General features: G+C 41.1%; 1 protein-coding gene across 1 annotated transcript; it reads left to right on the top strand.

The window, feature by feature from the left end:
• The first annotated feature begins 490 nt into the window (after positions 1-490).
• Positions 491-2,048, top strand: LOC145044217 (succinate dehydrogenase [ubiquinone] iron-sulfur subunit 2, mitochondrial-like). The gene is made up of 2 exons (XM_078993079.1): positions 491-1,219; positions 1,688-2,048. Exons 1-2 carry the CDS (start codon positions 552-554, stop codon positions 1,851-1,853), a joined length of 834 nt encoding a protein of 277 aa, XP_078849205.1. The 5' UTR covers positions 491-551; the 3' UTR covers positions 1,854-2,048.
• The last annotated feature ends 10,876 nt before the right edge of the window (positions 2,049-12,924 follow it).

Genomic DNA, 12,924 nt, shown 5'->3' with positions numbered 1-12,924 from the left:
ATCAAATCTAAAATAGGCATTTGAAAGAAATTTATCATTTTTCAAAATAGAAAATAATTATAACAATCTTTTTTTTTTTTCCAATTTTTTTACAAAATAGCTCAGAAATAAAAAATGCTCTAAATAACCACAATTTTTGCTTCTATATCTATGAAAATAAACAAAAAAACCGCAAGTCACAGTAATTTTCTTAGATGTGGCCTACTAAAATTGAGGCTATTTTAGGTATTTTTCATTTTTTTTATATTTTATAAAAAAAAAAACCCTTAAAATAAGACTATTATGGCAATTTTTTTCTTTTCAAAATCCTAAAAAAATTACTTATTCTCTTTAAAAAATGAATTTCCCAAATCTATAATATAAAATTTTGTGTAAAGTTCACTGCCAAAAATTGCGACATCGACTTTCAGCCGTCAGATTACTGACACTTGTTCAATTACGATAATACCCTTGGAGTGCCACCTTTATTACAAAAACCTCCATCTAAAAAACCAGCCCACCCAAGTAGAAGGTATAGCCTGATCGTGTTCTGTACCTATCTTCCCCCAACAATGGCGACCAGTCTGGTCCGTCGAGCTCTCTCTAGGGTTCATTCGTCTCCGGCCGCGAAGCTTTTTCTCTCCCGAGCACATGCATCGGAGCCTCAAAATCAACAAGCGAAGCCAGTCGCCCAATCTTCACATAGTCTCAAGAACTTTCAAATCTACCGATGGAATCCTGATAATCCAGGAAAACCAGAGCTCCAAAACTACCAGATCGACCTTAAGGAGTGTGGTCCTATGGTCCTAGATGCACTGATTAAGATCAAGAACGAGATCGATCCTACCTTGACGTTCCGTCGGTCGTGCCGTGAAGGAATCTGCGGTTCCTGTGCTATGAACATTGACGGATGTAACGGACTTGCTTGTTTGACGAAGATTCCGTCGGGAGATGCGACGATGATTACGCCTTTGCCGCATATGTTTGTGATTAAGGATCTGGTGGTGGATATGACGAATTTCTACAATCAATATAAGAGTATTGAGCCGTGGTTGAAGAGAAAGTCTCCGGCACCGGTTGGTTGGGTAGGGAAAGAGATTTATCAGAGCAAGGATGATAGGGCGAAGCTCGATGGGATGTATGAATGCATATTGTGTGCCTGCTGTAGCACATCATGCCCTAGCTATTGGTGGAACCCTGAGTCTTACCTTGGCCCCGCTGCTCTTCTTCACGCTAATCGGTATAATCTTCCACATCTCTATTCATATCTTTTGCATACTGTTAGTTAGTTACCAATTACTTTAAACTTAAACTCCAGTTGTAATGATGTTAGATAGTTTGTGTTCTTCTTCATTGTTTTAGTTTAGATCCTATTTTCATTTCTGATTCTTTCAGTTGGATAATCCTAATATGGATTTCTTGTAAATCACATGCTTACTTCTGAATAGTATAGTAATCTGGGAAAGCTGCTGATGTGTTTAATCACCCAGGACCTCCATGAATGCTTTTGATTTCAAATTTCATATCCAAAATCATCATCATGTTAAGCTAGTTAGGAGAATCCAAGATTTTTGGGCTGTCTTTCTGCAAAAAAACAAAAACAGATCCACATGTTTGCTGATATAGCTTCTGTCACAATCTTTTGCAAATGGTGTTCCATTGATACATTATGTAACTGTTGCAATGATTGTTTTTAAATTATAATCAGGTGGATCATGGATAGTCGTGATGAATATACACAGGAGCGTCTAGATGCAGTAAATGATGAATTCAAGTTGTATCGCTGCCATACAATTTTGAATTGTGCTCGTGCATGCCCTAAGGGGCTCAACCCTGGGAAGCAAATCCAGAACATCAAGAGTCTTGAAAGCTAAGTGCTTTTTTCCTTTTTAAATTTATAGGGAGAATGATGGTTGTTATCCCTATGTTAATTCTGGGATTATGTTAGAACATCTTTGTAAACCTTTTGTTTTGTTGGAAATAATTGGTGAACATGTTTGTACCTTGCCATGGATTCTGGTTTTAATATCCAAATCCTCTGATAATGCCATTTTTATCAAATTTGTTTATCCTGAATCCTGATTGATTCAAACCAGAAAGAGAGGTGGTGTTTGGATGCATGTCTTATTCTGGTTTTGGTATTCAGATTGGGGCAAATTGCAGAAATAGCAAAATGTTTCACTATTACTTTTTCTGGTTTTTGTTTATCCTGAATCCTCTGATAAGTGTCTTGCTCGTATGAGTGAAAAATGAAAGCACTTTAGTAGTACATATAAAAGTAAAGTGCATTGTCTATATTGGTAGCAAGGGTGAAGTCATTGTCATATTTTGAGAAATAGGCTAGGGACAAGGTGTGGGGTTGCTTTAAGAAATTTGTTTGAGGCTTACAATTACATCGATGTTATAACTGTATTCAAAGGTGTTTATTATTAAATATTGTTTGAGATGTTTGTTTATTATTAATTTTTGTTTGAGGTTTACAGTTTTACATCAATCCTACTTTCAAAGAGCTAATTGTTACATGGATATTATTATTTTCTCTATGTTTGGATTTGATATTTTTAATGTCCAATTCAAGTCAACAGACGTCTTGAGGTCAACATTTCCAACACTTGTAGTATCAATGTTTGAAATTCTACATTACACATGGCATGAAATGATGCAACGCAACATAATCCGTAATTCATGATTTGATTAGATTCTTTTTGCAACATATTAGGGTGCGTTTAGTTGCGGAAAAATGAGCCGTTTTCCGGAAAATTTTTCCAAGAAAAATGAGAATTTTGAAAACGCGTTTAGTTCGTCTATTTTTCTAAATTTTTCACGGAAAATGAAATTTTTCCGTTTTCTAAAATTACAAACAAGTTGGAAAATTTTGGAAAACTGATAATCATTGTTTTCCATATTTTTCTAATTCCAAAATTTTTCTATAAACACACACCCACTTCACCTCATCCACTTCTACCTACCTCCACCTTTAACACCCCTCACCCACACACACACATACATATCCACCCCCCCCCCCCCCCCCCACACACACACACACACATCAACCCACAAACACACACATATACACACACACCAGCCCCCACACACACATACATACCCACCCACACACCCACCCACCCGCACACACATACACACACCAACCCATACACACATACATACCCATCCACATACACACACCCACAAACACACAAGCATACATACCTACCCACACACACCCACCAACATACACATGCACACACCAACCCCCCCCCACACACACACACCTACAAACACACACATTTACACATACATACCCACCCACCCCCACACACACACCAACCCACAAACACACACACATACATACCCACCCATACACACACACGTACATACCCACACACCCACACCTACCCCCACCCTCACAGACACACACACCCACACACACAAACCTACACCTACCCCACAAACACACATACACACACAAACACACACTCGCACCCCCACCCACCCAACACCACCACAACAATCACCGACCTACTATCACCACCACCACCACTAACCCGTCACTAGCACCACCACCATCACCACCACTGATAAAATTGACGCCGCCACCACCATCGCCTGTCATCACCACCACCGCCGCCGACCCGCTACCGTCACCGCCCCCACCCACACCCTACTACCACTACCGTTTTTTAAAAATGAAAATCGATAGAAAATAGACATTTAAACACGTTTTCTAATTTTCTAAAACTGAAAATGAAAAATGAATAAGTTTAACTAAACGCGTTCTCTAAATTTTTCAATGAAAAATGAAAACGGAAAATGAAAATTGAAAAGCGAAAACAAAAAACGGAAAATGAAAATTGTTTTTCCGTAACTAAACGCAACCTTAGTGTGCCGTTGAAATCGGTTGTCAAGTTTGTCTCTTTTTTCCCTTTATCGTTACAAGACTGGTTTTATGAAGTGCCATTTCTCTTTGCATTTGCTGGTGATGGATGCTCTGAAACCCTACCTTGCATTTCATGATTAAATATTTTTTATGTGTAACACAGCGTTTCCAAGATAGCATATGATAGTTTTGATTGTCTTTAGGATTCTTTTTGTAAGTTTATAAAAGGGCCATTATGATATATTTTGTATTTATCACCCCGCCTATGTAAATTTACATATTTGAGTTCAAAGTAATTGCACTTGGCTACTATGTAAATCAAATATGATGAGGAGAATCTATGATTAGTTATTTTAGGTTCTCTTCTGTTCCAATCTCAAACACTATCCTCCATAGCTGTACTTCTTACTTTGAATGAAACTATGGAGCCTTGTGCTCCAAGGACATAGATGAAGCACGTGGTTTCTTCCAACGAGTCAAGAAGCTCTTAAGGTGAGGTTTATATGTATGGGATTGATCCAATGAAAAGGGTTCCCAATGCATGAAAGGGCGTTTTAAATTAAGGGGTATATACAAGACTTGCAAGTATTGAATGGAAAATGGTCACAAGATTTCTGAGTGCTATATACATTGCAAAAGAAATAGGAAATAAACAACTTAAAGAAAGATGAAGATCGATATGATAATTGTGTTTGTGACAACAACAATAGTTATGATGATGAAAATTTTGCATATGTTTTCTATTGTGTCGACATCGACGATAATGGGTTTGTGATTTGGTTTCTACTTATCACATTTGTCCTCATAAAGATTGGTTTATTATATTTGAACCAATTCACAATGTTAGATCAGTTCTTGGATTTAATGATTCCTAATACAAACTTGAAGATATCAACTCCATTCGCAACATCTTTAACACCATTCGAACTTACCTTTGGTTTATTCCTAAGATGAAGAAAAATATCATATCCTTTAATGTTTTCGATGACAAAGGGTACAAATATCCAAGGGGAGATGATATATTGAAGATCTCAAAGGGTTTAATGGTTGTTATTAAAACTAATCTATGGAAATTTGTTGACGTATACCATTTTTTATTTTTTTGTGGCCCCACATAAAAACCAACTTATGAATATACAAATTTACATTTTGCATCTTCAATTTTCATAATAATCTCACAACTTATATGTTATATTTATTATATATTTTTTTATAAAAAAATTATTTTTAGCGTTTTTAAAACAAATGTAAATTTAGATCTCGTAATTTGATATACGATACAGACACAATACGAGTTTTCCGTGTATATGTTTTACAAATTCGTGTTTATTCATGTCTGCCACATATTTTAAATTCGTGTTTCGTGTCTTACACGCGTCAAACACGAATTTATCTGTTTAGACACGTCTAAGATACAATACAAATTTGTGTTAACATGTGACATGTACAAACACGTATATACACTGTAACATCTTTCTCAAACATTTCAAAACCAATAATTATTACAAAACCTGTTTTCAAAATAGTATAATGTCAGAGTATCCCAGAATCAAATCATAAAAATCATGAAATATGAGGAGTTGTACGATCATGCCTTCACCTTCCCGCGATCATCAGAAATACCTTAAACAATTATTGATAAATGTAAGCTCGAAGGTTTAGTGAGTTACCCCCAAAATACCAACGCCATAAAACATATCAATAACAAATAAGCAAACAACATGCATAATGAGCCTTCAACTTGACTGGACCACCTTGCAGGCATTCAGTCTATCTGGACCGCTCTCTGAGCCTTCGGCACATCTGGACCGCCTCGTAGGGCCTACAGCCTATCCAGACCGCTCATCGGCATGGATGCTTTCAGATTAGTAGTCAGTGATAGAGACAACATGGGGAACATGGTAGGACTGCGAGATAGCCGCAACATTCCCCAACAACGAGTTAGTGAGGGAAGTGATGTAAGACTGCGGGTAAACCGTAGCATTCATTAGCAGTATAGTTAGCAGAGTGTGCGCGGAGGCCCGCATCTCCTAGTGATCAAGGTAGAGATCAGGAAAGGGTAGTTTGTTGAGAATAGTATGGAGTTAGCTTGTGTAGCCCTAGAGAGGTGAGACCTTAGGAGAGGCCGCTTCAGGATACAGTTGGGTGACACCCGTAGACGAGGCCCGTATGTGAGTAGCAATATAGGTGAGACATGAGAGCAGGGTTGCTCAGTAATATGGTTTTGGGTGAGACCCGTGGGGAGGGCCCATGAGATTATAGTAGCATAGGTGGGACCTGTTAGGGACCTTAGGGTTAAGTTAGGGGATCGAGGACCCCAGGACTTGTAGGGCCAGAGTGGCAGGGTAGATAGAGTAGTTGTAGATAGCCGAAGTTTCTTCAGAAGTCGTTGGGAGCGACTGAGAGGTTGCCCCTGGGTGTAGTAACCGGTGGGAGTCCGATAACCCAGTTATCAACAGATCAATTAGGACCAGGGTGGTCTCGGTTCATCCGGAGGGCGGATAAGTGACAACAGAATCTTAAGACAGGGATAATGGTGATAAAAGGAGTTTGATGCGAGACAACTAATTGACCAAGGAGTGATACGTCTCTCACAGCAGGGTTAAATAATCTCAGAAGGCCATTGGAAGCAGTCCCACTAGGATTGGGTTTAGCAAGTGAAGCGAGTATAAAAAATGAAGGCAATGAGCAGATTGCAGGATAGTTGGCAATAACGGACTTTAAGGACGAATTCTAGTTTAAGTGGGGGAAAATTGTAACGTCCCATTTCGAATCGTTTCCTTTTCAGGGTGGTGATCAAGGAGTGGGTATTATTTGAGTTAGAACCATAGAAGAGTTGAGTTTGGGCATTTGGAGGTCGATGATGTATTTGGAATGATACCATTTATTTGGTTTGTGTTTTGGAGCCCAAAGGTATTAGCAAAGGCGTTGGTTTGGGCCATTTATGGATTTTGGATTTAAGTTCGGGTTGCTTTCTGGTTAAATAAAGTTGATAGATGCGTAGAGCTTCTCGTTAGCTTTTCGTGGATATAAAGAACGTCTAAATCGGAGTTACAACAAAGAATTTATGGTCATTTGAAGTTAGAAGGGTTTAGGCCAAACCGGATACGCGGGGCGTACGAGATATGTACGCATGGCGTACTTGGGTGTTATGGACGCGGATGCACATGGGAACGCCCTGCGTTCCCCAAGGGAACGCGATGCGTTCGTCTGGGCAGACTAAACCCTAATTTTCGGGTCTTGAACCTTATTTAAACACCTTAACTCACCTCCAACCCTCATTTCCTTCAGCCTCCATCCTATCTAACCCTAAGAACAAAACCCTAAGCCTATTGGAAGCATTTTGAGTCTACCTTGAGCATTTTTGTGTTATTTGGGGTGATTTGAAGAAGAAGGTGTTTAGAGAAGAAACAAGAGATTGAAGAGAGCTTGTAGATCCAGAGGTTTTACATCATTTCCAGCCTATTGAAGGTATAAAGTTCTCATCTTGGTGCTTCTACATCATACATCTAGTTTCCCATGGATATTGTCCCTTTTTGGTTTTTAAGAATGGATTTTTATGTTTCAAGTCCGTTTCTGGACTTAGGGTTGCCACCCATGAGGTTATTTGAGTCCCTTAGGCAGGAAAGTTTCCATCTTTAAGGTCCTAATGGGACCATGTAAGAGCTGTGGCAATCTTTATGGAAGTTGATTGCTGTTTCTCGAGATTGGGACTTTTGGGTGCATGCAAAGTCGTCAAGTCCGTGACTTTAGGATTTAGGAGGTCTTAAACAATTTGGATCTATGTTTGGATAACATGACTTAAGCATTAAGTGCTTAATGGTCAGTTTTTGGAATCGGGGCACGAACGTGTTACGTAGGGCTCGGGAACGCATTGCGTTCCCGTTGAGACTCGCAACCAGGATTGCGAAGGAACGCCCAACGTTCCACAAGGGAACGCCCTGCGTTCGTAAGTCAGTGGGCCTTTTTGGGTAATTTCCTTGGACTAGTTGATTTTGGGCCTTAATGGACTATTCTGTTGAACTGTTATTGGGCTATATTATATGTTGGGCTTAAGGGAAGGCCCATTGGAGAAGTTGGGCCCAATTTAGAAAATTGGGCCATAAGTGGACCGTTAGTGGGCTTGGGAAGCCTACTTAGGGTTTGGGCCTTTATATAATATGCGTGGGCCTTAGTTATAGACTATATTGGGTAGGGGTAAAATAGTAATTTTACCCTGAGAAAAGACTATGATATTGAGCTAAGTAATATTACATTTTTGGTAGTTCGGGGAGCCGAAGAAGCAGCAGTCGGGGAATTTCCAGTCAGTAGTAGAGGGTTACCAGCAAGTTCAGCAGTGCATGTGAGTTTTCCCTTTGTGTGAATGGGTCTACGACCACAATGCCGACACATGTAGTTATGAGTAGGAAGACCCGGGGGTTAGCCCTAGGCACTGTATATTAGTATGATATTCAGGACCAACGTCCAATGTCAGCGGGTGGGCGCCCAAGGAACGGTTTACATGACAGTTTATACTTGTTGTATGTGTGATACATGTATGCGCCTGGTAGGGAGGTGAATGTGGGCAAGGTCCTGTATCTTACCAATAGTAGAGTGTGGACGGTGTTCCATATCTCATTAGCAACAAAGCAGGGGCGAGGCCCAAGATAGGAAGGGAGTGAGTGTGGGATGGGCCCGTATCTCACTATTAATAGGAGCGTGGACGGGGTTCCATGACTCATTAGTAACAGGACAGGGGTGGCGCCCAAGATAGGCAAGGCCTTAGAACAGGAATCCAATAATATATGTTCAATTTATGTATTATGATATGATTGTATGTTAATATATGTTAGCGGGCGGGCCCCAGAGACAGGCGGGGCCTAAGAAAAACAGATCCGTACACCGAGCGAGGATCGAAGCCAGGAAGGGCCTGTTATAGCGGGCAGAGCCCGAAGTAGTTGGCGAGGCCCAATATTTGCAGTATGTGATTATGTGCATGGTATGTGGTAGGTTGGGGAACTCACTAAGCTTCGTGGTTATGGTTTTCAGTTTTGGTTTCAGGTACTTCCGGTAGCGGAGGGTAGAGCTCGGGAGTGATCGCATGGCACACATCATTGATTAGTCAGCCTGGGATGTTTTACTCTAATAATGGAAATATGTTTTGGAATTAACACTCTGATTTATGTTATGATTTTATTTATGGTTTGACAATTATGTTTTAAGTAATGTTTTAAAAAGAAATTTTTAGTCATTATTTTAGGGGTGTTACATGCATGGTAGGGTTTAGGTTCCGTACTAGGGAGGAGTACGTCAGGTGTTGATGGAGGAGGCCCACAAGTCTAGGTTCTCCATCCATCCCGGGACGACGAAGATGTACCATGATCTTCGCCTTGATTACTGGTAGACCTACATGAAGCGGGGTATAACTTGGTATGTTGAGTGATGCTTGACATGCAGGAAGGTCAAGGCCGAGCACCAGTGGCCCCATGGCAAGATGCAATTGTTGGACATTCCCGTGTGGAAATGGGAAGATATCACTATAGATTTCATCACAAAGCTTCCCAGGACCGCACGTAGAGTAGATTCGATTTGGGTCATAGTGGATCGGTTGACCAAGAGTTCTCATTATATCCCGATCCAGGAGAGTATATCAGCTGAGAAGCTAGCCGAGATCTATGTTCGAGAGGTGGTGGCACGTCATGGGGTGCCAGTTTCGGTTATGTCGGACCGAGATGTTCGTTTTACTTCAAGGTTTTGGAAGCGGTCTCATGATGAGATGGGTACTCGTCTCTACTTCAGAACCGCTTTCCATCCTCAGACAGATGACAGAGCGAGAGGACGATTCAGACTCTCAAGGACATGCTTCGCGCATGTGTATTAGATTTCGGTGGCAGTTGGGATACGTATCTTCCGTTAGTGGAATTTTCGTATAACAACAACTACCACGCCAACATAGACTGACCTCCATTTGAGATTATCTTTGGGAGGAAGTGTAGGACCCCAATCTGTTGGGGCGAGGTTGGTTAGAGAGTCATAGGGAGTACCGAGGTGGTACTCAAGACCACCAACATGATCCAGCAGGTCCGAAGCAGGTACCGGGCTGCTCAGAGTCGGCAGAAGAGCTACGCCGACAAGCGTCGTTCAAACCTGGAGTTTCAGGTGGGGGATATGGTTCTCCTGAAGGTTTCACCTTGGAAATGTGTTATCTGGTTCAGGAAGCGGGGCAAGCTGGGCCCCAAGTATATAGGTCTGTTTAGGGTTTTAGCTTGGGTGATCCGGGTTGCTTACCGGTTAGGCCTTAAAGCAGAGCTCATCCAGATCTACAACATCTTCCATGTTTCTCAGTTACGGAAATGCTTAGTGGATGACTCACCAGTGGTACCCCTAGAGGATATCCAGGTTGATGACAACCTGAATTACATAGAGAGACCGGTAACTATTCTCGAAAAGAAGACTAAGGAGAAAAGGAACAAGAGGGTTGAGCTAGTAAAGGTGCAGTGGAAGCACTGCAAGGGCTCGAAGTAGACTTGGGAGCCTGAGGAGGAAATGAGGGAGCACTACCCCGAGTTATTCAAGGCAGCAGACTTCAAGTAAGAAGTCTAAGACAAGTGGGTGAGAATTATAACGTCTGGTTTCCTGGTACATATTTAAAGATTAAATTACTCATTTTTACAAGGCAACTTGATGTGTTGGTAGCCCCAAACTCGTCGAGTAGAGATTAAAAAGGGGAATGCGGTTCTTGAAGTCTACTCGCTGAGTTGGGAAGCCCCGATTCGACGAGTAGGACTGCCAGAAGGAAACCCTAACTTTAAGGGTTTGGCATCCTATTTAAAGAACATAACACCCCATTGTGGCCTCCCTCATCGTCTCCCATTGTCCAAAAAACCCTAATTCAAACCATAGAGCATTTTGTGAGTGTGTGAGCCATTTTTGAGTAATCTTTGTGAGTTCTTGAAGCTTGAAGAAGAAGAAGGAGCTAGAAGGTTCAAGGAGAAGATAGTAGATCTAGAGACTTCTTTCTACCCTTATCATTTGTTGGTAAGCAAGTCTCTAACTTGGCTATTAGTTCATTAGATCTCCTTAGTTCCATTTTATGAGGGTTTTGGTTCAAGAATCTTGATCTTTGGGATATGGACGTCCCAAGTGGCTTACCTTTCAGATCTGGGATCTAGAAAGGGTTTCATTGGATAAATGTGAAAACTTTATGGCCATGGGAGCCCCATGCAAGCTTAAAAATGTTATTATGGCCTTTTTAGCCCCAAAAGGCCATGCATGGAAGTAAAGTCCAAGGCTTTACGTGTTCAATGGGGTTTTAGGACCTAGAACTCGGTTTTCATGCTTTGGGTTGGAGTAATAAGGCTTTTAGACAAAGATCTATGTCTTAAGGAACTAGAGTTTTGGCTAAACCAACTAAGAAGGATTATTAAAGGGTAAAGTTGGAAACTTTACCCTTAGAAGGGCATTTACTGTGTGTAGATGAAGTAAGAAGCTTAGATCTGAAAAGTAGGGGCTTAACCCTTTGAGGTGGCCCAAACAGACAGGAGAACTCGTCGAGTCCATAGAGGAACTCAACGAGTTGGGTCTTGTTGTCCCGTTTCAGCTGAAGATAGAACTCAACGAGTCTTTGAAGGGAATCGACGAGTTGACCCGTTTAATCGTGACTATGAATGGACAGGGAACTCGGTGAGCCAGGAGGATGACTCGGCGAGTTGGATCATGATTTTAGGGTTTTCGAGTAATAGAACTCGGCGGGTTGATAGACCAACTCAGCGAGTTGAGTCAATCAGAATATTGACTTTGACCCGAACGTTGACTTTGACCAGGGGTAAAATGGTTATTTTACCCTGTGAAGGATTATCAGATTTTGACTAAGTGTATTGTATTGTTGATAGTCAGGGAGTCGTTGGAGTAGCCATCAGAGATTCCTCACACGAGATTTCAGCAGACAGTTTGAGAGGTGAGTTTTCTCCTGTAGGAACAGGTCTACGACCACAATGCCGACCCGTTTAGATATTAGCAGTTTCGGGTTACGATCCGATGCCGTATAGGGCCCAATGTAGGTTAACTGCTTTCCGGATTATATGATCCGATGTCGGGGCGGTCCTGAGGAACATTTATGTATGCTTGATGTCTTTGTGATTCTTGCATGTGCTTGTTTTATGTGTTTCCGGACTTCGGTCCGATGCCGGGGCAAGCCTGATGTATGTTTAGATTATATGTTATATGTTATGTGTTCCGGGCTTCGGTCCGATAATGGGGCAAGCCCGATGCATGTTTAGCTTATATGTTATGTGTTATGTGTTCCAAACTTTGTTCTGATGCCAGGGCAAGCCCGAGGGATGTTTATATGTTTTATGTTATGTGCTTATGTTATATGCTTGTTTATATGTATGCCGAAATTCTGTCCGATGCTTGGGCAAGCCCGATGTCGGGTGGAGCCCGATGCTAGATACGGTCTGATGTCGGACGGGGCCTGATTCTGGGCAGGGTCCAATGTCGGGCAAGTAGGGATGTCAACGGGACCAAACGGGAGCGGAAATAGCTGCCTCCGCTCCCGCCCCCAAAATCAGTTGGTGCACCCGCTCCCGGTCCCGCCCCCGGCTCCCCCGCTTACATAGCCCCCGGTCCCGTCCCCGTTCCCCAGTTCCCCCGGTTTATAGGCTTAAAATTTGTTTTTTTTTTTTTTTTTTTTTTGCTAAACAACTACTTTGGTTTAGGTTAAAAAGACTATTTTTAACAACTTTAAAAGCTTATAACCTAATCTTTTAGAAACTAAAAAATTAAAAATCCAACATTACAAAATGACAATTCTAACAATCTTATAAATATAAAATACGACAAATCCAATATTATAAATATAAAATACTTATATGTCCAAAATTATATGATCAATTCACTACCTCTTCAATATTCATTAATTGGAAATGGGAAAGTAAAACCTAACTTAAACCTAAAATTAGAAAATCTATTTTGTATATGTATTTTATATTAAATATATATTTTTTACATAAATGTACAACCGGGGTCCCTGCGGGAGTACGAGACGAAAATACCAACTCCCGACCCCGGTCCCGAAAATAAGCGGGGTT

This window comes from Lactuca saligna, chromosome 4 (genome assembly GCF_052625555.1).
Source record: "Lactuca saligna cultivar CGN05327 chromosome 4, ASM5262555v1, whole genome shotgun sequence".
NCBI lineage: Eukaryota > Viridiplantae > Streptophyta > Magnoliopsida > Asterales > Asteraceae > Lactuca > Lactuca saligna.
The sequence above is the reverse complement of the archived record's forward strand: the minus strand, read 5'-3'. Positions and strand labels throughout refer to the sequence as shown.